The 22,260-nt window shown below is 34.2% G+C and overlaps 1 protein-coding gene across 1 annotated transcript in view; it reads right to left on the bottom strand.

The window, feature by feature from the left end:
- Positions 1–22,260, bottom strand: part of LOC140450324 (uncharacterized) — a 205,740-nt gene that overhangs the window by 49,220 nt on the left and 134,260 nt on the right. The window contains exons 5-7 of the mRNA XM_072543901.1: positions 11,192–13,072; positions 4,733–5,044; positions 3,637–3,963 (exon numbers count right to left, since the gene is read on the bottom strand). Of these exons, the coding sequence (XP_072400002.1) occupies positions 3,637–3,963; positions 4,733–5,044; positions 11,192–13,072 (2,520 nt within the window). The remainder of the gene's footprint in view (positions 1–3,636; positions 3,964–4,732; positions 5,045–11,191; positions 13,073–22,260) is intronic.

The following is a 22,260-nucleotide window of genomic DNA, read 5'->3' as shown; positions in this document are numbered from 1 at the left end:
TCGTTTGCAGGCTAAGAATTGGTCACACACGTCTGACACATGGACACCTGATGGCTTCGAAGAAATCACCTGTTTGTGAAAAGTGTAGTGAATTATTAAGCATTCAAAATATTCTTACAGAGTGTGTTAAATACGAGCAAGAACAAAAAATACTCTATACAAGGTCTTACAAATGTGATCCTCAGCCAATTAGAACTTTAGAACTTGTTCAGAATGTACTAGATTTCCTTCGAGAAATGATTAAATATTACAAAATTTAGTGTGAAAACGATAAAGTAGTGGGAAGATTTGGAGAGGATGAACAAAACGATAACGGAGAACGTCTGATTGAATTATGCGAACTAAACAACCTAAAAATCAGCAACGGATTCTTCAGACATAAAAATATTCATAAATATACATGGACGCAAGAAACACGAAAGCTGAAATCTGTAATAGACTACATAATAATTAAACAAGATACCACAATAAAGATCAAAGATGTGCGAGTCAGAAGAGGAGCAGAATGTGGAACGGACCATAAACTACTGACAGCAAAAATGGGCATTAATTGGAAACATAACAAGACCCCCTCTACAGAAGAACCGTTGAACACTATAAGAGAAAAACAATACAATATAGAACTACTCCAAGAACAATCAATAAGAGAACTATACCAACAACGTCTAGACCAAAAATTAATAGAATTTAGATACGGCAACATCGAAGAAATATACGAGCATATAAAGGCGAGTATAAAACAAGCAGCATTCGAAGCCCTTGGAGAAAAAGAACATATAACAAATAAACAGCACTATTATGAAATAAATGAACCGACGAAAAGAATAATTGAAGAAAAAAAGCAACTATACAGAAAATGGCTGACTACAAACAACGATGAAGTTTATAAAGATTATAGAGAAAAAGATAAAGAAGTGAAAAAACAAATAACACAACAAAAGAATGAAGAATGGGAAAGAATCTGCTTAAATATTGAAACATACATAGGAGGTACAAGAACTTCGGAGTCATAAAAAGTACTGAGAGAATTGAAACAAAACTCAAAAGAAAAAATTAAATTGGGAAATATACAGGATAAATAATGGAAGGACTATTACAAGGAACTGTTTACAGAACAAAGACCACAATTCATTGGAAAAGAAAACAGGCGAAGACGAACCAGATCCCCACAACAAGAAATAGAAATAACAGATAGGGAAATGAGAACGGCCATAAAAGCAATCAAAAATAAGAAAGCACCGGGACCTGGAGACATCTCACCTGAGCTTATAAAATACGGATCAAAAAAAATTACACCAGATGATACAATGGATATTTCAGAAAGCCATAAATGGAGAACAGCTCCCAAAGGAATGGACGGAGGCATATATGACATCTATATTTAAGAAAGGAGATAGAAAACAATGCGAAAACTACAGAGGAATAAGCGTAATATTAAGAGGAAGATTATATGGGAAGATACTGCGAGAAAAGATAGAGCAAGCGATAAAAATCAAAATCGGGGAGAATCAGGCAGGCTTCACGGCAGGAAGATCATGCATAGACCACATATTACACACTGGAACAACTGTTGAAAAAGAAAAAAGCAAAAAAATAGAGATATACATTTGGCATTTGTGGACCTGAGAAAGGCGTATGACTCTGTACCAAGGTCAGAACTATGAAAGGCAATGTACAAATTAGAAATACAGACGGAACTCATAGAAGCTACAAAAGCTCTGTATAAAGAAAATAAAGTGTCCATTAAAATGGGAACAAGAATCATAGGAGACTTCACTGCAACAAAAGGGCTTCTGCAGGGTTGTTCCACATCTCCAACCCTATTCAAAATATACTTAGAGAAAGCCTTGACTACATGGAAAAGAAAATGCGAAGGCATGGAAGTACCGGTACGGAACGAATACCTATATACGCTAAGCTTTGCAGACGATCAAGTAGTGATTGCACAAGACCAAGACGACCATAGCTACATGATGAAGAAACTACAAGGAGAATATACCAAGGCTGGCCTAGATATTAACCTCGTGAAAATAGAGTACCTATCTAGAAGTGAAAAAGACAGAAGATCTACAGATTGATGATAACGTTACAATCAAAGGAAAGGAAAATCCAAATACTTGGGGTTTATAATCACGAAAAAGGCAACAACAGAGGAAGAAATTACACAAAGATTAGGACAAACAAGAACAGCAATCCGACAACTTAACTCAGTATGGTGGGATAGACACCTAAATATGAAGACAAAAACACAGATTTATAAAACATTAGTGCGAAGTATATTGATGAAATAAAGCAAAGAACATCAATAGAAACAGACATACTAACATATATAGAACAAAAAAGACTAAAGTGGTATGGACATGTAAGAAGAACTAGCGACTAAAGACAACAAAGAGAGATGGAAACGGTTTAGCGAGGGAAGGCAGTGAATACTGTAGAATCACTGAATATATATATATATATATATATATATATATATATATATATATATATATATATATATATATATATATATATATATATATATATATATATATATATATATATATGTTCGGAAAGATTTCCGCGGTTAGTACAATTAAACTTAGAGCTAAGATTAATACTATTATCAAAATTAATATTAAACTCACCGGTCTTCCGGGTTGAACCGCGTCGATATACATTTTGCCGAGCTTTCGACATCCTCTCTGATGTCTTCTTCAGGGCTTCCGAGGTCTCAGTCTCCCGAGATCCCAGACACTACTACACTCACTAGTCACTTCTAGTTCACTCACTAGTTCACTACTTAGTGTCTGGGATCTCGGGAGACTGAGACCTCGGAAGCCCTGAAGAAGACATCAGAGAGGATGTCGAAAGCTCGGCAAAATGTATATCGACGCGGTTCAACCCGGAAGACCGGTGAGTTTAATATTAATTTTGATAATAGTATTAATCTTAGCTCGAAGTTTAATATATATATATATATATATATATATATATATATATATATATATATATATATATATAGTGTTTTCTATTTTATTACTTCCTCTTTTACGTATTCTCTTTATTGCAAATTATACCTAATGTAATGTAAAATGTATAGTAACAAAATTGACCCAGTGTCAATAACCTTGTAGTTGGGACACAAACTAATTAAAAAAAAAATTGGACACTTTATAACACTCTTTTCAATCTTCAACCTTTCCCTGTGGGAGAATTGAAACAAGTTAAATATCGTTCTGGAAAGGATTGTCGATCGATAACTTGTAAATTGTTATCTACTCATATTTTTTAATATGATTTTCGTTTATCTAGGTTTACTCTAAATAGAAAATACACTCTCGTGTACACCTACTTCAAATCTGCTCCAAATTTAATAATACGTAAAATTCTCCACTGATAATTTTAGCAATAAAATCACAATAGTATTAAAGAAAAATAATGAACACCGAAAATATTATATCTATATGATATTTTTTTTTCAAGTGCATATGTTTCAACAAATAAAGCTTGGTGACAAAATTTTCAAACGAGAACAGCTTAAATTTCTTCGGCAGAGTATGTCTTGTTTTTTATTAGTTTGTAAACATCAACTTTATTAAAAAAAAAATTAGCAGTGTAATTAAACAGTACTCAGAGTTTCTGATACATTACCTAAATAATTAATACATATCTGACTACATTCGTCTAGATCTTTTCCTTCTGCACATTCGTCTACATCTACACAGGTCAACGTTCCATTCATAAACTCAAAGCCGTCTTCGCAACTGCACTTAAAGCTTCCAGGGATATTTTCGCAAACTTGATGACAGCCGTGATTTCCTTTGCATTCGTCTATGTCTATGCAATATTTTTCCCTTTCTAGCGTATATCCCTTTTCACAGCTGCATTCATAGGAACCGATCACATTGGTGCAAATCTGAGAGCAATCTTGAAGAAGAACGCATTCATCGACGTCTTCACAGGTTCGATTGTCGGAACCTTAAACAGATATAACTGATAATAACTTATACATTTATGTATTAATTGAAAAATACTGATATGTTTTTGTACACACTTATGAGATATGAATGAATGGAAAAAAGTATTTTTGAAGTGTGGAAAATATATATTTAATTCCTAGCTGGGCGCTTTCGGCTTATAAAGCCATCCTTAGAGCTATGGTCAAATTTATAATTCCTAAAGAGGGATCTCATTGGTGAAAATACAAAATTTTTCTTTTAAAGTTAGAAAAATTTCGAAAGTTCTTCAAAAAAACATCCAAAAGACAGCACATTAGACTCACAGACAGACCCTTTTCTGGCTGTCGCTTCAACTCCATCCAGATTTCAAGTCAAGGTACAGTCATGCTCGGCCTCTCCTCTCTAGGGGGCTCCTGTCAAGGCTCTGCCCTACTCTTCAGATAGAGACTCTGTAGCTGTTTTGTTTCTACTGCAATTGGTTTTTTTATTTCACTCATGTAAGAAATTCTACAAATCTTTATCAACACTTGTTTGAATTCAAACCAACATCCTACCTGAACAAAGATAAGTGCAAGGGTCACTTCGCTAGCTACACGTGAAGACCCTTGGCAGAGCGGGACGGGACGAGTAGACGATGTTAGAAGTATTACTCCCCCGAGACGACAATATATTGAAATACAACCTTTTGGGACATCCTATACTAAAAGCTCCAAAGAAACAATTAATTTATTATTAATATTGTTATTAAATACCTGCAAAAAATTCATAAAAATATATTATTCTCTTACCTAAAACAAATCCTAATGGACAAGTACATTGCACTTTTCCATTGATCCTTGTTTCTCCATGGGAACAAGTCAAATTTACACATGTACTGTTTTGAAGAGTTAGCGTTTTGGGGCACTCGCAAGAATAAGATCCTGGAGTATTTTTGCAAATATGCGAACAAGGAGATTGCTGGCATTCATCTATATCTTGACAAGTGTGAGGATCTGCAGAATTCAGCTTAAAACCTACAGCACAACTGCAAATATAACTGCCGGCGGTATTTTCACATATGTCAGAGCATGGATTGGTAGAAGGGCTGCATTCGTCAATATCTGAAAGCAAATATAATATTTAACCCTTTGTTAACCAACGGTACGTATAAGTACCACTTTATAATAGTGTTGATAAAATCTGTTCAAATTTAAAAACGCACAGTTCTTTGTTGGTACTCTTGCGTAACATTCAGACTGTTAATTAATTATAATTTTTATTTTGATAAAACTAGTAATGCAGATACTTTGACAAATGACATTTGTATGTTCGTGATGATTTATTGTTTTGAAAGTGAGATTTGTAGTAGTGAATTTTATTGTTAGAAAAAATATTAATATAAACATTATTTTATAAAGAAAAGGTATTACCATAGATTAGGGGAGGGTTGTTACTGCTGAATATTAGACATTTATTAATTTTCTTGTAAAATGGAATGTGGTGTGGACTCCAAAGTACCGTTGGGCAGCGAGCTAGTTTATTTGTTTTTACGTTTTCAATAGTTAAAGAATGCAGAAAACTCAAAATTACTGGAATTGAGAGAATCCTCTTAGGCAATCCCAGTACCGACAGCTATCTAGAGCTCTTCGGTCACTGTTCAAAACTGTACTTAAAATAGTTCAGAATTCCGATAAGAATCAAGTCCAAGCACCACGAGCGGTGGAGAACTCCCCGGCCCAGCAACGGAGGCGGGTGCCTCCTATTATGAGCTCGACGAAACTTCTTCGCTACCGCCCGCTTTATTATCCCTCGTCTAAGTTAGCTCCACCCCCTAGTTCCGAAGACCTTAAAATAACTTCGGAATAACGGCACAAGGAATAAAAAACTAAAGATACTCCAAGATGACATTGGGAGGCCAAAATGGCACACCAACTGATATATGCAAAAGCCCTCAAGATTGGAGCAGACCTATTTATTGTCCTGGGGCCGATACAAACGCAGATGTTGCTATGTATATACATAACAAATACGAAAGTGTGCATAAATTCTTATTACCAAGAAAGAGGGGCACGTGTTAGTTAAAATAGGTAGCCTGGCTATCATTGCCTGCTATATCTTACCATATATCAGCCTGATGTGCTATAAAGTACAGGTCGAGAATATCATAGTTACGTCCCAAACACATGAACGCTGAACACACGACGTGAACGCCAAATCAACCATATGGGGGTGTACCGGAAACGACCATAGACGGGAGATATGGAATGATTGGATATTTGCAGATGACCTAGTAGTGTTATACGATGAAAAACCAACATTTGTGAGAGTTGAGAGTCGAAGTCACATATATATTATGCTTGTAAATGAAAGTTATGCTAGGAAGATTGTGGGCTGGGATGTGTTAGAGAATATTCTCTACACTTTTCACAGATACATAGTATTTGAAACTGGTGTCAAGGTCTCTAAGATCGGCCAAAAACAGTAACCTTCAATAAAGAAGCTTATACAAGGGAGATAAGTAACCTACAAGAAGACAATACTAGCGAATTGCAAGATTTTAGACAGAAAATTATTAATGCATACATCTCAAGTAGCTCCACCGAGAACCACACATATACAGTGCCATACCGTTTCAATGTCGAGATTCAGAGCAAGAGAGCTGAATGTTTCAGACTCAGGCAAACGGCACAGGTATAGGACCCCAAAACACACTGAAAATTATAAGCAATGTAAAACAAATTGGATAGAAAAAACGGGCGAAACACTCTTTCTGGCAGAACCTATGTATAGCACTTAAAAATGATGTATGTGGCGAAGTCTATAGGATTGCCACAAAAACATTAAAGACAGAGACCTCATACAAACTTTGTGCAAAAAAATGGAAGGAAATAGCTAATACCCTATTTCCTGCTAAGCCCCCGCAACAATTTACCCAAATAACGTTAACGTTCGACCTATTTTTCGGCTGAAGATAAGATTTTGGCAATAGCGACGAAAAGTATACAATTAGGAAAAGCAGCTGGTCCTGATGGTGTGGCTCCTGGAAATTAGGAAAAGCAACTAGTCCTGATGGTGTGCCTCCTGAGGCGATAAAGATCATCATAGAAAAAAAAACCTGAGCTGACCCGGAGGATTTTTAATAATCTCTTTTAGAAGCAAATGTTTCACAAAAAGATTACACAGGCAAGACTGCAGGTAATACTTAAACCGGGCAGAGACTTAGAGAATGCCAATTCTTACAGAATGATTTGCCTGTGGAAATTGTATGAAAATCTGATTAAAAATCGCCTAGATGAACAGGTGAAAGAATTAACTAAACATATCTTGGAGCGAGCTAAAACGTTTTATGGTATATTAGAGTGCTGAGGTAACTGGTGTATAAATGTGCAGATACAAATGAAATCAGATGCAATTTTTGTATAGAGACTGCTGGAAAAGACTGGGTAACTTTTCCAGCAGTCCAGCAAATATCAGGTAAATTTGAATTTCCTGCAGATCGAATTTACAAAGCGGACGGGACTGGCATAACGACGATACAAAGGAACAGAAACAAGTATGTTCTGCCACCTCGTTGGAAAGAGAAAAGATTTTTTTTGCTTAGACTTATCGTCATACAGCCAGACACAAAAGGACTAAGACAGTCATTATTATAACTATTTACCTACCAGACTTGTAAAGACTTGTACCAAGGAAATTTGGGAATATATGGCTGAATTATCGAGTACTGACAGTATTGTTTCTTGCAAGTCAACATTGCTTCGAGAGTGGAGCTACCAGTGGAAGGAATACTCTTTTGTGAACCAAAATAGATACCCGATAAGAGAAAAGATCGTTAAAATATTTTGTGCGATGAGTGCATTTGGAGGATACATTTCACCGATGTTTATCTTCACCAGAAAGAGGATCAATGCTCAATATCAAAATAATGGACCGATAGGTGCAGTATATTACTGCTCTGACATGGCTGGATAACTAACGAGCTGTTTTACGAGTGGTTAAAGCACTTTAAATATCATGTCCATTCTAATCCACAGTACACTGTTTTATTAGTACTTGAGTATTACACCAGTCATATTTCACTGGAGATATATTTATTTTGTAAAGCTAATTCAATTCACCGCATATCCATACCTCCGCAAACTTCCCATAGGCCACAGCTCCTCGACCTTTTATGTTTTAGCTCTCTTAAGGGAGCCTTCTTCTTCTTCTTAAGGTGCCGTGCATTTCTGCGTAGGCGTCCACCGTACATCGTCATGTCAGGTGAGATGTTAAATAGTCAGGATTAAATAATTCTGTTTTTAGCAGCATTGCGAAGCATTTCATAGCTATATATTCCTGTCCATTGTCGAATATTGCGCAGCCATGACATTTTTTTACGTCCCAGACCTCTCCTACCCTCTATCTTCCCTTCGAGTATCAGTTGCTGAAAAGTATATCTTTCTCCTCGTAATATGTGTCATAAGTATGCAGTCTTCTTACTTTTTACATAACTAAAAAGTTCCCTACCCTGTAAGCCCGCTCTTCTGAGTACTTCCTCATTTCTGACCCTGTCCGTCCATGATATTCTAAGCATTCGACGCAAGCACAACATTTCAAACACTTCAAGTTTGTTAATGGAACTGGGCTTTAACGTCCATGCTTCGATTCCGTACAAGAGAACAGGCCACACGTAACACTTAAGCATCTTGTATCGGAGGTTGAAGTCCAATTTGCGATCAGTCAGAAACTTACGAAGCCTCAAAAAAGCATTTCTGGCTTGTTCAACTCTGCTCTTTATTTCATTCTCGGGGTCCCAACCCTCGTTCAGCAAAAACCCAAGTATTTAAATTGCCTGACCTGTTCGATTTCTTCTCCAAAGACATATATCTTTGCGTTGGGGTAATTATTTCTACTTATAATCATTGTTCTTGTCTTCTTGATATTTATTTTCAAACCCTGAGCTTCACTTGCAAGAGTTAGATCATTTAAAAGGCATTGAAGATCTTCGATGTTATCTGCCACTATGGCTGTATCATCGGCATACCTGATGTTATTAATAAATATGCCGTTAACTTTAATACCCTTATTAGAGTCTGCCACTGCTTCTGCGAAGGCTTTTTCTACGTATAAATTAAACAGCATTGGAGACAGTATACAACCTTGCCTTACTCCTTTTTTAATGGAGAAATCTTCTGTTTCGTTGAAATGTTGAAGACGTACTGTTGCTGTCTGGTTCCAATACAGATTAGCGATAATTCTTTCATCCTTGTCGTCCAATCCCAACTCTTGTAGGTATTTTATCATCAATTCGTGTTTTACATTATCGAATGCTTTTTCATAATCGATGAAACAAAAAACATTGTTTCTTTGATCTAAACAATTTTGTATTAATGTTTGCATACTAAAGATCGCTTCTCTCGTGCTAAGTCCATTTTTGAAACCAAACTGACTCCATCCACTGACCTCTTCACATTTCTTAAACAATCTAGTGTGCAGTATTCTCAGGAATAGTTTTAAAAAGTGACTCATTAGGCTTATTAGTCGGTGGTCCTTGTAGAAGTTCGCACGTGGTGTTTTTGGTAGGGCGATAAATGTAGAGCGAAGCCAATCTTTTGGAATCTGGTCCGTATCGTAAATGTCGTTAAAGAGCTTGACAATAATGTCTAGGTTTTCTTCATTAAGTAACTTGATTGTTTCTGCCTACATATCATCTGGTCCTGGGGTTTTGTTACTTTTTAATAGTTTGATAGCGTGTACAATTTCAGCTTTCAAAATACTTGGGCCATACAAATGGTCTCCCAGTTGTGGTGGTTTTGTGTTCTATCATCATTGAACAAATTGGCTGTGTACAATTTCCAAGTATTAAGTATATCGCTAGGGTCCGTTATTAGTTCATTTTGGTCATTATGTATACCAGTGACTTGTTTTTTCTTAAAGACACCAGCAATTTCCCTAATTTTCTTGTGAAGATTGAAGCTGTCGCCGAGTTTATATAAGTTTTCAGCCTCGGTGCAAAGTGTAGTCATCCAGATCTCCTTCGTCGCTATAATTTCTTTACGAATTTGACTGTGTATATTTTGGTACCCTACTTGGTCCTGCCTAATCTTACACTGTCTGCGTTGTTCCATCATCTCTAATATTTCTTCTGTCATCCACTCATTCTTGGTAGTTGTTTTACTCTCGAGTAGAAAAGATTTGTTCACCTCACCAAATGATTCTTTTATGGGAGCCTATCATAAAGAACGTTTATTATATCTCTTAGCACATCCACGTCATAGAATAACTAACTTTCTGAGATTTTTAATAAAGCCTATCTGAAAGTTGCTACAATAAAAAAAGAGAGTGATAGCTTTAGATTTGCTGGTATTTATCCTGTCAACCCAGATAAATTTAAAGATGAAAATTTTTTGCCTGCTCAACAGTTTCTACCAGTCGTAGAAAATGCAGTAGAAGAACATAGATCATCTGATACCGAGCAACTGGAAGATCAAGTGAGTAATGAAAATGGCAGCAGTACTCAATGTTTCTTTTTCGGATTCATTATCACGACCAAAAGTCCACACAATCTCAAAAAAACTAGGACATGTACAAAGAAACGATCTGAAATCCTGACATCCACATCGATTAAGAATATTCTCCACGAAGCTGACTTGAAGAAAAAAGAGAGAAACGAGAAGCAGATAGCTGCTACAAAAAGAAAAAAATGTTTGGTAAAGAGGCCAAAAATCAACTTATATTAAGAAGATTAAATTTCAAGAAAGTGAAACGGAGGAATGGGAATATGACGAGAAAGACATCTGTGATAATAATGAACTAGACGATGTGAATCCGACTAGGCAAGAAAACAACTGCCTAATTTGTGGAGAATTCGCGAAAGTCAGAGAATTGCGGTATCAATGTGCATCTTGTTTGGGTTGGACCCATGCCCCTTGCACTGTGAGAGAAAGTTCGAAAGACTATACATACGTGTTGTATGTGGCATACGTGTTGTATAAATACTCAGTCTAAATTATAAAATGTTTTGTAATAAAACAAACTGTATAATTTTTATAATTTGCGTAAAATTTTCCGATACACTGCGTAAAATTACCTACTTAGATGGGTAATTTTGCGCACCAACCAAAAAATTGAATTTTGTACGTCTAGGATTAACTTTCGTGAGTTAACTATATTAATTTGAATAGTTTTAGTAACTTAATAAACAACAATAAAGATGATTTTGCTTAAGTGCGTAGAATTCCCCAAGCTTCCCTTAATAAAAAGGATATACAAAATAATAAGAACCTCACCTGTACATTCTCCTCGTTCATTCAAAGAATAACCTTCCTCGCATTTGTTTACCATGCTATTAACAATCGTACTACCTTCTTTTTTAGAATCAAATTCATCATAATCATCGTATTCATCATCCTGTTTTGTTTTGTTAGAATTATTTATGCGATCTATATTTGTCTTATCAGAAACCCTTTCAGTTGTAGTTATATCAATTTTGTCAAGTTCTGATAATTTTCTAGTGGTAGTAATAAAAATTACATCACCTTTATCGTTCCTGTCAATATCTTCATTACTTATATCGGTTACTTCGTTAAATTTATTATTTCTTGTCGTATCTTCTAATTTGACTATTTTATTTATATTTTTACTTGTATTTTCGGTTCTCACTGTAGTGATCTGAGGTTCTGTACTACTATATGGTCTATTGTGAACAGTAGTTGTGTTCTCATCATAATCTTCGTCTTCCTCATCATAACTATCTTCGTAGTTATCACTTGTAAGGATAGTATTTTTATTTGCAATATTTGTGCCCAAAGGTGATAAGTTATTTGATATATCTAAATTGATTTTATTGTCATTCTCGTGTTGAAGTTGGTGGTCTTTGTTAATAATGTTGACCGAAGGATGTTCAGTAGAAACTGATGCGTTTGTGCTTGAAGCTGTGATAATTTTTAGGGTAGTACTAATTACGGAATCATCAGGTTCAATCCTTTTAGGACTGCGATTTGTGACTGTACTTATTTCTTGTTTTTGGGTTGTGGTATATTCATTTTCCATATCCGTAGATGGTTTACTGATACTAGAATCATATTCTTTATCGTTTGTTTTTACTTTTTTGTCAATGTTTAATATAGTTGTCTCTTCATTATATTCATCGTAATCGTTAGAATCGTCATCATATTCTTCATCAATTTCCTTCTCAGTGGTTATAAAAGAAACTGATTTATCTGTTACCTCATTTATTTCTTTAATGGTATTTGTAGATATAATGGATAGATTATGCTTTTCACTTTCTTTAATGCCAACATCGTTTCTGTTTTGGATACCGTTTTCTTTTATACTTTGAATAGCAGGTATTTTAGAAGTACTATCAATTCGTATAGTGGTTGTTATATCATCGTAATCTTCATCATATTCATCTTCATATTCAATAGCAATTTTCCTCGTAGATGTAGAATATGTTTCAGTAGTTGGTTTTTCAACATTATTACTTGTATTTTCGTTTTTATTCACTTCACTACTTATAATAGAAGTTTTAAAATCGTTAGTTTTGTCTTTGTTAGAGGTATTAGTCACTTTAATATCGGTAGCTATGGTGGTTTCTTCGTCATCGTCGTACTCGTCATCATATTCGTCTTCATAATCCGTGTAGATATCATTTTTGTTTGTGATAACTGGTTTTTCCTTTTCCTTAATCATAGTTGAGGTTTTTACAGTTTCTGTTTCTTTGTGTTTATCAAAAATATCTTGTTTATCTATTGCGTTATCTATATCAATTTTATTTTTGTCACTTTCATTAATCTTTTTGGTATTGTTTGTTGTGTTTTCTTTATAATCATCATCGTTTCCCTCATCATAGTCATCGTCATATATTGTATCAATTTTCTTATCTATTTTCTTAGGGTTTTCTTGAACTCTATCTTTGTTATTAATACTTTTCGTTGAAGATTCTTTTTCTTGCTCATCTTTATCATCGTCGTATTCTTCTTCATCGTATTCGTCGTCATCATATTGATCGGTTTCATAGTCTTCACTATCATATTCGTCGTCGTCTGATACGGGTGCGTCAGATAAAAGTATCTCGTCATGTTTTGGACAGTAGTAGGAACCAATGAAATTCGTACAGCCGTGGGGACATGTCGATTTTATTGATGGATCTTCGCATTCATTGATATCTACAAATTAATAAATTAGTAGTTAGTCACAAATATTTTTTTATAAAAGAAGTTATATTTTATTACTAATTTAGTACTACAAAAGTTACCAAAATGAGAGGATAAATAAGAAAATATTAAATAAGAATCAAAGACGTTACAGATACGTATAGTTGCATTAAACATTCGTATTAAATACACTTCTCCAAGAAATTAACGCACCACTTTGAAATATTAAAATATTTTATTAACGTTAATAAAAATTTCCATTGTAATGTTATATTTTGCAAGCCCCTTGTATATGCTATTCGTACACTCTATATTTATTGACTGTGTTTAATCGCTATAGTTTTTTTTGCAACAAAACAAAAAGAAGCAAAAAATGTACTAATTCTATAACTATACTAATTTCCAAGTGTTCACGAATTTTATTCGGCTACTGTTTAATTGTTGATTATTGTTAATTGTGTTTATTATGGAGCGTCAATCACGTCATTTAACCCGAGATGAATGTGCCCAAGCAGTGATACAGTCGGAAGAAGGTTGGAGTTACCGAAGAATTGGTCGTCGGTTTAGTGTGTCCCACAGATCCGTCCCACGAGTGTTAGAAAGATTCCTCGAAACAGGGGATCATACTCGCAGACCAGGGCAAGGACGAAACCGGGTAACTACCCCTATTCAAGATCGGTTTTTAAGAATTTCTGCTCTTCGACAACGTTTTGTAACAGATCGAAGTTAGCTTCACACCAATTTCAAGCTTCGAGATGTACATGCTATACAAATTAGTACTGAAACTGTTCGCCAGCGACTTAGGGAATACAACTTAACACCTAGGATTGCCGCCCGAGGTCCTCTATTAACTGCAGAGCATCGAAGGGGGAGACAACATTTTGCCAGAGAACACGTTAATTGGTTAGAGGCTGACTGGAAATGAGTGCTATTTACTGATCAATCCCGATTTTGTTTGTACAATAACGATAGACGTGTTCGTGTGTTGCGACGACCAACGAATGATATGCTCAGTGTAACTTCTCACACACCACATTTTTTGGTGGTGGATCAGTTATGGTGTGGGGTGGTATTTCTTTGACCGCACGTACGGACCTAGCGGTCATACAAAATGGAACTGTTACAGCTGAAAGGTACATATTGGAGATCCTGGAGCGACATGTAGTACCATTTGCTCCTTATATCGGTGAAAATTGCTTACTAATGCAAGATAATGCCAGACCTCACGCTGCACAGATCGTCAGAAATTATCTGGAAGAGGTAGAAATTAACACTATGGAATGACCAGCACATAGTCCGAATTTAAATCCGATTTAAAATCTCTGGGATATCCTTGGTAGGCGATTAAGAGCGACACCGATCCAATCAAACAACTTACAGGAAGTGAGAGAGAGGCTGATCCAGATTTGGAGAGAACTAGACCAAAATGAAATACGGCAATTAATTTTAAGTATGGGCCAATGATGCGAGGCTATTATACGTAGTAGAGGTGGAAACACTCGTTATTAAGACTTTTTTCATATTTTAGTTTACTTTTCTTATCATTATTTTTTTAGAATTTTCCGTTTTATTTTTTTTTCTCCTGTACTTCAACATTTTCTGATGATTAGACAAATTGTTATAATTACTAATAAAATGTAGAATAAATCTGGTGAAGTTTTATTTTTTATTCTTTGCCTGTTTACAAATAAAATTGATTTATTGAAGTGGTGCGTTAATTTCTTGGAGAAGTGTATATGTATTTCATACTAAATCTTTAAAGTTGCTAATAAATAAAATTAATATACAGAAAATTTTACACAAAAGTGATGTTTTTCTACATATTTTCATATACCATACTACATATTCTTTGTTTTGGCTTGCCTCAATTTGTATCTGCGTTTCTCTTTATCGGCATGATCTTCGTCTTCATTTTTTATTAGCTTTCTTAAGCAATGTCTAATTTTGGTTATTGTATTATCTCGTTCCTATTATTATCATTAGAGTCCAGATTTCTAAGAATTTCATATGTCTGTTATTTAAAATATGATTGATTTTATATGTCTGTTATTTAAAAACATAAATGATGTATCCTCGATGTGTTATTGACTTACTAATAGTGGTATTTTCTTTTTATTAATTTCCTCTTTTAATACGGATAACCAGATCCTACTGCACTCTGCCGAGGAATTTGCGACGCAATTGGTCTAATTTAGCATAATTAGAACTGCTTACTTAACTTAATTTAACAATATTGGCAATATCATTGTAAAGTCGTTTACTTTAAAAATATATATTATATTATATGAATAATTGTAAATATAAATGAGTCAGGCAAAATTTAATTATTAGAAGAACTTTTCACCAAGTAACAAAAAACAAAATTTGATTAATTTATTAATGTTTGTGTTTTTAGAATGAAGCAGAAGAACAAGCAGGATTTCGTACGGGTCGATCCACTATTGACCACATTTTCTCCTTAACCCAGATAATAAAAAAAAAGATGGCACCGAATCAAGAGATTCATATGCTGTTCGTCGACCTACGGAAAGCCTACGACAGCATTTCACTGAAGAAGCTGCGGCAATCAATGGAAAGCACGAATATTAATATAGAATTAATAAAAGCCGTCAAAGTGCTATACAACCAACCAATAACACAAAATAAAAGCAGGGACACAAATAACAACAGGATTTATAACATCAAAAGGATTAAAGCAAGGATGTTGTCTGTCAACCACTTTATTTAAAATATACCTCGAAAGTGATTTAAAAAGATGAAAACAAAAATGCAGGACAATGGGGATACCGCTCACCAATACTATGGTATATACGCTCAACTTTGCAGACAATCAAGTAATAATGGCTCAAGATTATGACAATTTAAACTATATGGCACGAAAATTAATTGAAGAGTATGATATATAGGGTCTAGAAGTAAATAAAAAGAAAACCGAATACCTGTGCATTGGAGTAGAACAAAAAGATCTCATATTAGACGATAACACCACGATAAAGCACTGCTATGACTACAAATATCTAGGTATCACTATTTCACAAGATGGAACATTAGACAAAACCATAAGAGAAAGAAATACGCCAGGGAAAAAAGCCATCACAATGTTAAACAGCATTTAATGGGACCAATCCATCAGCAAAGAAAATAAAAAGAGGATATAGGTATGAGACTACAGTAAAAAGTATCACTTTGTACAGCTGTGAGGTATGGCCACTGAAAGAAAGAACACTAGCAACGCTGAAAGTGACAGAAATGGATTTTTGGAGAAGAGCTGCAGGGAGATCTAGAAGAAAAAGGATTACCAACGAACGCATTAGAGAAATAATGGGAATCAAACGAACAATCACAGATGACCTAACAATAAAACAACTTATCTGGTTCGGACACATACAAAGAATGGATGAACAACGAATACCAAAAGAAATATTAAAATGGCAACCAGAAGGAAAGAGAAAACGAGGTAGACCGAGAAAAATTTGGAGCGAAGGAATAAATAAAGAACTGAGAGAGAGGGCCATAGAAGAAGATTTATGGAACAACCGGACTAAGTGGCGATTGGAAGTCGGAAAACGGCGGAGAACGTTATAAACCAACAAGTAGTAGTAGTAGTATTTTGAGAACGATTTCCGAAGTGGAAATCGAAACGTTAAAAATAAACTTATTTTAAATTTATATTGTGGCTTATTCTCAACTAAAATGATCACGTGACTGAAAACGACCTCACTTCGGCCATATTGTTATGATCGTTGTGTCTGATCGTGTACGATTGTTTACGTTTGTTGTTTTTATAATATTTTTTAGTTTTAATACTTTTATAGACACTGTAATAGTGCATAATAATGGTTTCTTGTTCTCGACGTAGTTGCAGTAGCAGAAGCAATGTTAAAATAAAAAAATCTTTAAGAATAACGTTTCATAGGGTAGTAGGTATACAAATATGTAAACAAAGTAATGGCCCGTACTTTAGAGAATAAATTAATAGTACTTACAAGTAACGTAGATCAGTTTCTCTAATAATTTTTCAGTCATTATTGAATATTTTGAAAAGTTTGGAAAATAGCAATTAAAACATCTACTTCCAATTAAATAGAAGTAATGAATACACAAAATATAAAGATACTAATAAACAATTTTTTTAAGTTTTTTAAAATATTTTTGAGCCCATTAATCATATTTTTTTTATTTAAAATATAAATTTAAAAATGCTTAGTGATGCATATACAGTCTGTCCCAAACCCTTCTTTCAGTGCGTCACTAATTTTGACGTCATATAGGATTTTAAGAATGTCGAGAATTATTGCATGACATTTTAGTTAAATTTGACAGTTGCAGGATCGTAATCGGCTAAATGTGAAAAGGTTATTTTTTTAAAATATGGAATAAAAACTTTAACAATTCAATTTTTTTTTAAATTTACATATTAGAGGTCCCGGCCTGTATATAAATTTTTATTGCGCATTATATTGGAACGGCAGTTTCTCATAATTCCTATTCTATACATTCCAAGGAAAGTGCTTAATTAGCTAAGATTTATTTATGGAGTTATTATTATTTATTACAAACACTAAGGAATTGGAATGTTTGTTAATTTAAAATAACGTTTCCTCCTAGAATCTTTTAAAAGTTGACTGCGAGATAAACATTTTTAGGTATCAAGGCAAACATTCCTGTGATAAAATAGCATCAATTGAAATCAGTCATATTCGGATAAGTAATTTTTCTACAAGTTTCTGTGTCAGCCAATAGTTTAATTTTGTGAAGATTTATCATTAAATAGTGAAAATAGTTTAAATAGTGAAGCAGTTGATTTTTGAGTTAATCTACCAGTTTCGATGCAGACGAAAAAGTGTTAATGGAGTTTAGTTAAAAAACAAGATACCAAATGTAAGTTTACATTATTTTCTATGAATAATAAAAATGAATATTATATTTCAAACAATCCACCATCCGATTCAGAATCTAATTTATTAAAATCGATAACTAAAGGGGATATGTGGCTGGCATCAATTATACCTTACATTTCAAGAAAAAGTCGTGATTCTAAAAAGAATCATGTTCCATTCTTTAATGGGTCTTCCTCTTCTGTTCTTCCCTATTGGTTTGGCGTCCCACACTCTTTTTACTTGTCTATTATTGTCCATCCGGGTTAGATGTCCGAACCATGCCAATTTTTTCTCTTTGATTGACTCGAGTATCGGTTTGATTTTGAGTCTTTCTCTTATTTCTTCATTTCTGATTCTATCAGTTCTTTTTACTCCTATCGTTCTTCTGAGGTATTTCATCTCTGCTGCCTGAATTCTGCTCTGATGTCTTTTGTTTAATATCCAATTTTCTGCTCCATATGTCACTGTAGGTCTATATATTGTTTTGTATATTGTCATCTTGGTCTTTGTTGATATTTCTTTGTTATTAAGGAATCCCCTATTCAGTGCTTGGAATAGTTTTCCTGTGTTTTCCATTCTGTTGTTAAGATCATCCTCGATGTCTCCTTTGTTGTTGATACTGTTCCTAAGTATTTGTATGAATTTGTCTGTATTATTTTTTGTTGGTCTATCATTACTTCTATTTGATCTTCCGTCCCTTGTTTCCTTGATATTTTCATTATTTGAGTCTTCTCTTTGTTTACGTTTAAGTTGTATTTGCTTGCTTCTAGGTTCCATTTCTCTAACTTGTATTTCAGGTTTTCTGCAGTTTCCGCAATTAATACTATGTCGTCTGCAAATATACACATCTCAGCATTTATCATTTGCATTCTGTTCCAACCGATGCAGTATTTCTTGAATGTTTTCTTACATTCTTTCACTATCTCATCTATTACATTTATGAATAGTACTGGGCTGAGACTTCCCCCTTGTCTAACTCCTTGGGTTGTTTCAAATGGTTCTGACTGTATATTTAACATTCTTACTGTATTTGTTGTTTTAATGTATATACTCTTTGTTGCTTCTATCAGTTCTTCACTTACTTGTTTCTTCTTTAGGCTTTCCCATATATCTTTTCTTTTGACTGCGTCGAATGCTTTTTCCATGTCTATAAAGCTCAGATGTATTTCTTTATTTTTCTTTAAGGCTTTTTCTATTACTTGTTGCATGGTGAATATATGGTCTTGTGTGTTGTGTCCTTTCCTGAATCCACTTTGTACATCCTCTAATTTATGTTCTATTTCTTTTTTAAGTTTCCTTTCTATTATGGTTTCGTATACTTTTGCTGCTACACATAGAAGTGATATACCTCTATAGTTCCTACAGTCTCTTGTGTTTCCTTTCTTGTATATCGGTATAATTACTGCATTTGTCCATTCTCTGGGTATTACTTTTCTGTTCCATATTAGATTATATATGTATAACAATTTTTCTTTTGCTTTTACTCCTATATATTTCATCATTTCTGGTGCTACTTCATCGCTTCCTGGTGCTTTTCCAATCTTTATCTTTCTTATTGCTTCTTCCAGTTCTTCTTTTTCTATAGTTACTGGATTTTCCGTGTTTCTCATGGATACTCTCCTGTTGTGGCTTTCCTTCTTCATTGTATTCGCTTGATTTCCATTCAGTATCAGCTGAAAATGTTCCCTCCATCTTTCCATTATTGTCTTATCGTCGTTTATTATTGTTCCTTCCTTGTTCATTATTTGTTTCAGTTTCGTTTCTTTGGAACGGAACGAATACCTATATACATTAAGTTTTGCAGACGATCAAGTAGTGATTGCACAAGACCAAGACGACCTCAGCTACATGATGAAAAAACTACAAGAAGAATATACCAAGGCTGGCCTAGATATTAACCTCGCGAAAACAGAGTACCTATCTACAAGTGAAGAAGACATAGAAGATCTACAGATTGATGACAACGTAACAATCAAAGGAAAGGATAAATTCAAATACCTGGGGTTTATAATCACGAAAAAGGCAACAACAGAGGAAGAAATTACACAAAGATTAGGACAAACAAGAACAGCAATCCGACAACTTAACTCAGTATGGTGGGATGGACACCTAAATATGAAGACAAAAACGCAGATTTATAAAACATTAGTGCGAAGTATTATGACATATGGGGCTGAAAATTGGATCATAAACAAGAAAACCAGCAGTAAGATAGTAGCAACAGAGATGGAATGCCTGCGAAGATGCTGCAGAGTAACAAGAATGGATAGGAGAAGTAATGACGAAATAAAGCAAAGAACATCAATAGAAACAGAAATACTAACATATATAGAACAAAAAAGACTAAAGTGGTATGGACATGTAAGAAGAACTAGCGACAGCAGATGGATAAAGAAAATAACCGAATGGAGCCCCATAGGAAGGAGGAAAAGAGGACGACCCCGAAAATCCTGGAGGAACGAAGTAGACGACGCCATGAGTAAGAGAGGACTGAACGATGGAGAATGGAACAACAGAGAGAGATGGAAACGGTTGAGCGAGGGAAGGCAGTGAATACTGTAGAATCCCTAAATATATATATATATATATATATATATATATATATATATATATATATATATATATCGTTTCTTTGTTGCTTCTTAGGTTTTTCAGTGTTCTGTAAAATAATTTTACGTTTTCTGTGCTGTTTTCTTCCATTTTTTCCCCGAATTTTTCCCAACTTTTCTTTTTCTCTTTCTTAACTATCTCTTTAACTTCTGTTCTTTGTCTCTTATAATTTTCATATTTTTGTTGTGCTTTGTCTTGGATGTATTCTTTCCATAATTTCTTCTTTTCTTTTATTTCTCTTTTCACTTCATCGTTCCACCAAGATGTTCGTTTCCCTCTGTTGTTATTTCTTGTGGTTCCACATATTGATTTAGCTGTTTTTATCATCGCATTTTTAAATTCTCCCCATTCTTCTTTTGCTTCTGAATGTGGTTTCTAGTAGATAGTGGTTACTACCAATTTCATAACTCCTTTTTACCCTTACGTCTCTTATCCAGTTCTTCTCTGTTTTTTGCACTATAGTATAGTCTGTAATTGATTGTTCGTCTCTTGATTTGACTTCTCTTGTGATCTTGTGTATCCTTTTATGTTGAAAGTGTGTGTTCATAATCACCAGGTTATTGTCTAGACAGAATTCGAGTAGTAATTTTCCATTTTTGTTTAGTTTGTCCTCCCCATAAGGTCCGATGACATTGTTCCATTTTTCTGTTTCTTTCCCTACTCTGCTGTTCATGTCTCCTGTGATCACAATTTTCTCTATACAATCATTTATCACTTCTTGTAATTTGTCTCAGAATTCATTCTTTTCGTTTTTTGTTGCGCCTTCATCTGGTCCATAACATATGATTAGGTTTGTATTGGTTTCCTCTGTATCCATATCTATGTCTACTCTTAGTATACGTTCGTTGTAATATATCCAATTTTTTATTTTGTTGATACTCTCCTTCTTTATCATGCACGCTACTCCTGCCTGAGCTCTCTTCGTTTCTTCCACTCCACTGTATATTAGTAACATTCCGTTTTCTAATATTATTGATCCTTTTCCTTTTTTCTTTGTCTCTGTTATAGCTACTATTTCAATGTTCTTATCTCTAATGTCTTCCCCCAGTTCTATTTCCTTCCCATTTATACCTCTCACATTCCATGATGCCATTTTCCAAATTGTTTTGTTCTTTTCTGTGTTTAAGTTGTACTTCAATTTGTTTTTACTTCCGTTTGTGTTATTATCTTTAGATCTGCTCATGTCCCTGTTCTGTGCCTGTTTTGTTTCTCGGTCCGTCATTGTGTTTTCTTCAGCTAGTTTTTTGAACCAGTTGGTTCTGTATTGTATGTTATCTTTTCTATCTGGCTTGTTTTTTGATTCCATTTCCACTTAATGCCTTCAATAACTATGAAACCATATCCAATTTTTGTCCTTTTCCCATTAGTCTTTTCATCTGCTGCTATCTTCCTAAGATTTCTTTGTATCTCTATCTCTTTTAATGTTAGGTCACATTCTATATATACTCTATGTTGCTTATAGTTTATTAGTTTACCCTTGGCTTTCAGTATTTTCATTTTATCTTCGAATTTTTTACATTCGATAACACACATTGTTTCATTTATCTTTTGTACCCTATTTATTTCTGATTTTACTCCCATTTTTGTTTCTATGAATAATGAAATGACATGAAATGAAATTTGTTTCTATTGACCATGTAATTTTTTTTAAATGTAAGTACTTTTTGAATTGTATTTATAAATTTATAAACTTTCTATGTATACGTAATT

This window comes from Diabrotica undecimpunctata, chromosome 9, assembly GCF_040954645.1.
Source record: "Diabrotica undecimpunctata isolate CICGRU chromosome 9, icDiaUnde3, whole genome shotgun sequence".
In the NCBI taxonomy this organism is placed as follows: Eukaryota; Metazoa; Arthropoda; class Insecta; order Coleoptera; family Chrysomelidae; genus Diabrotica; species Diabrotica undecimpunctata.
The sequence above is the reverse complement of the archived record's forward strand: the minus strand, read 5'-3'. Positions and strand labels throughout refer to the sequence as shown.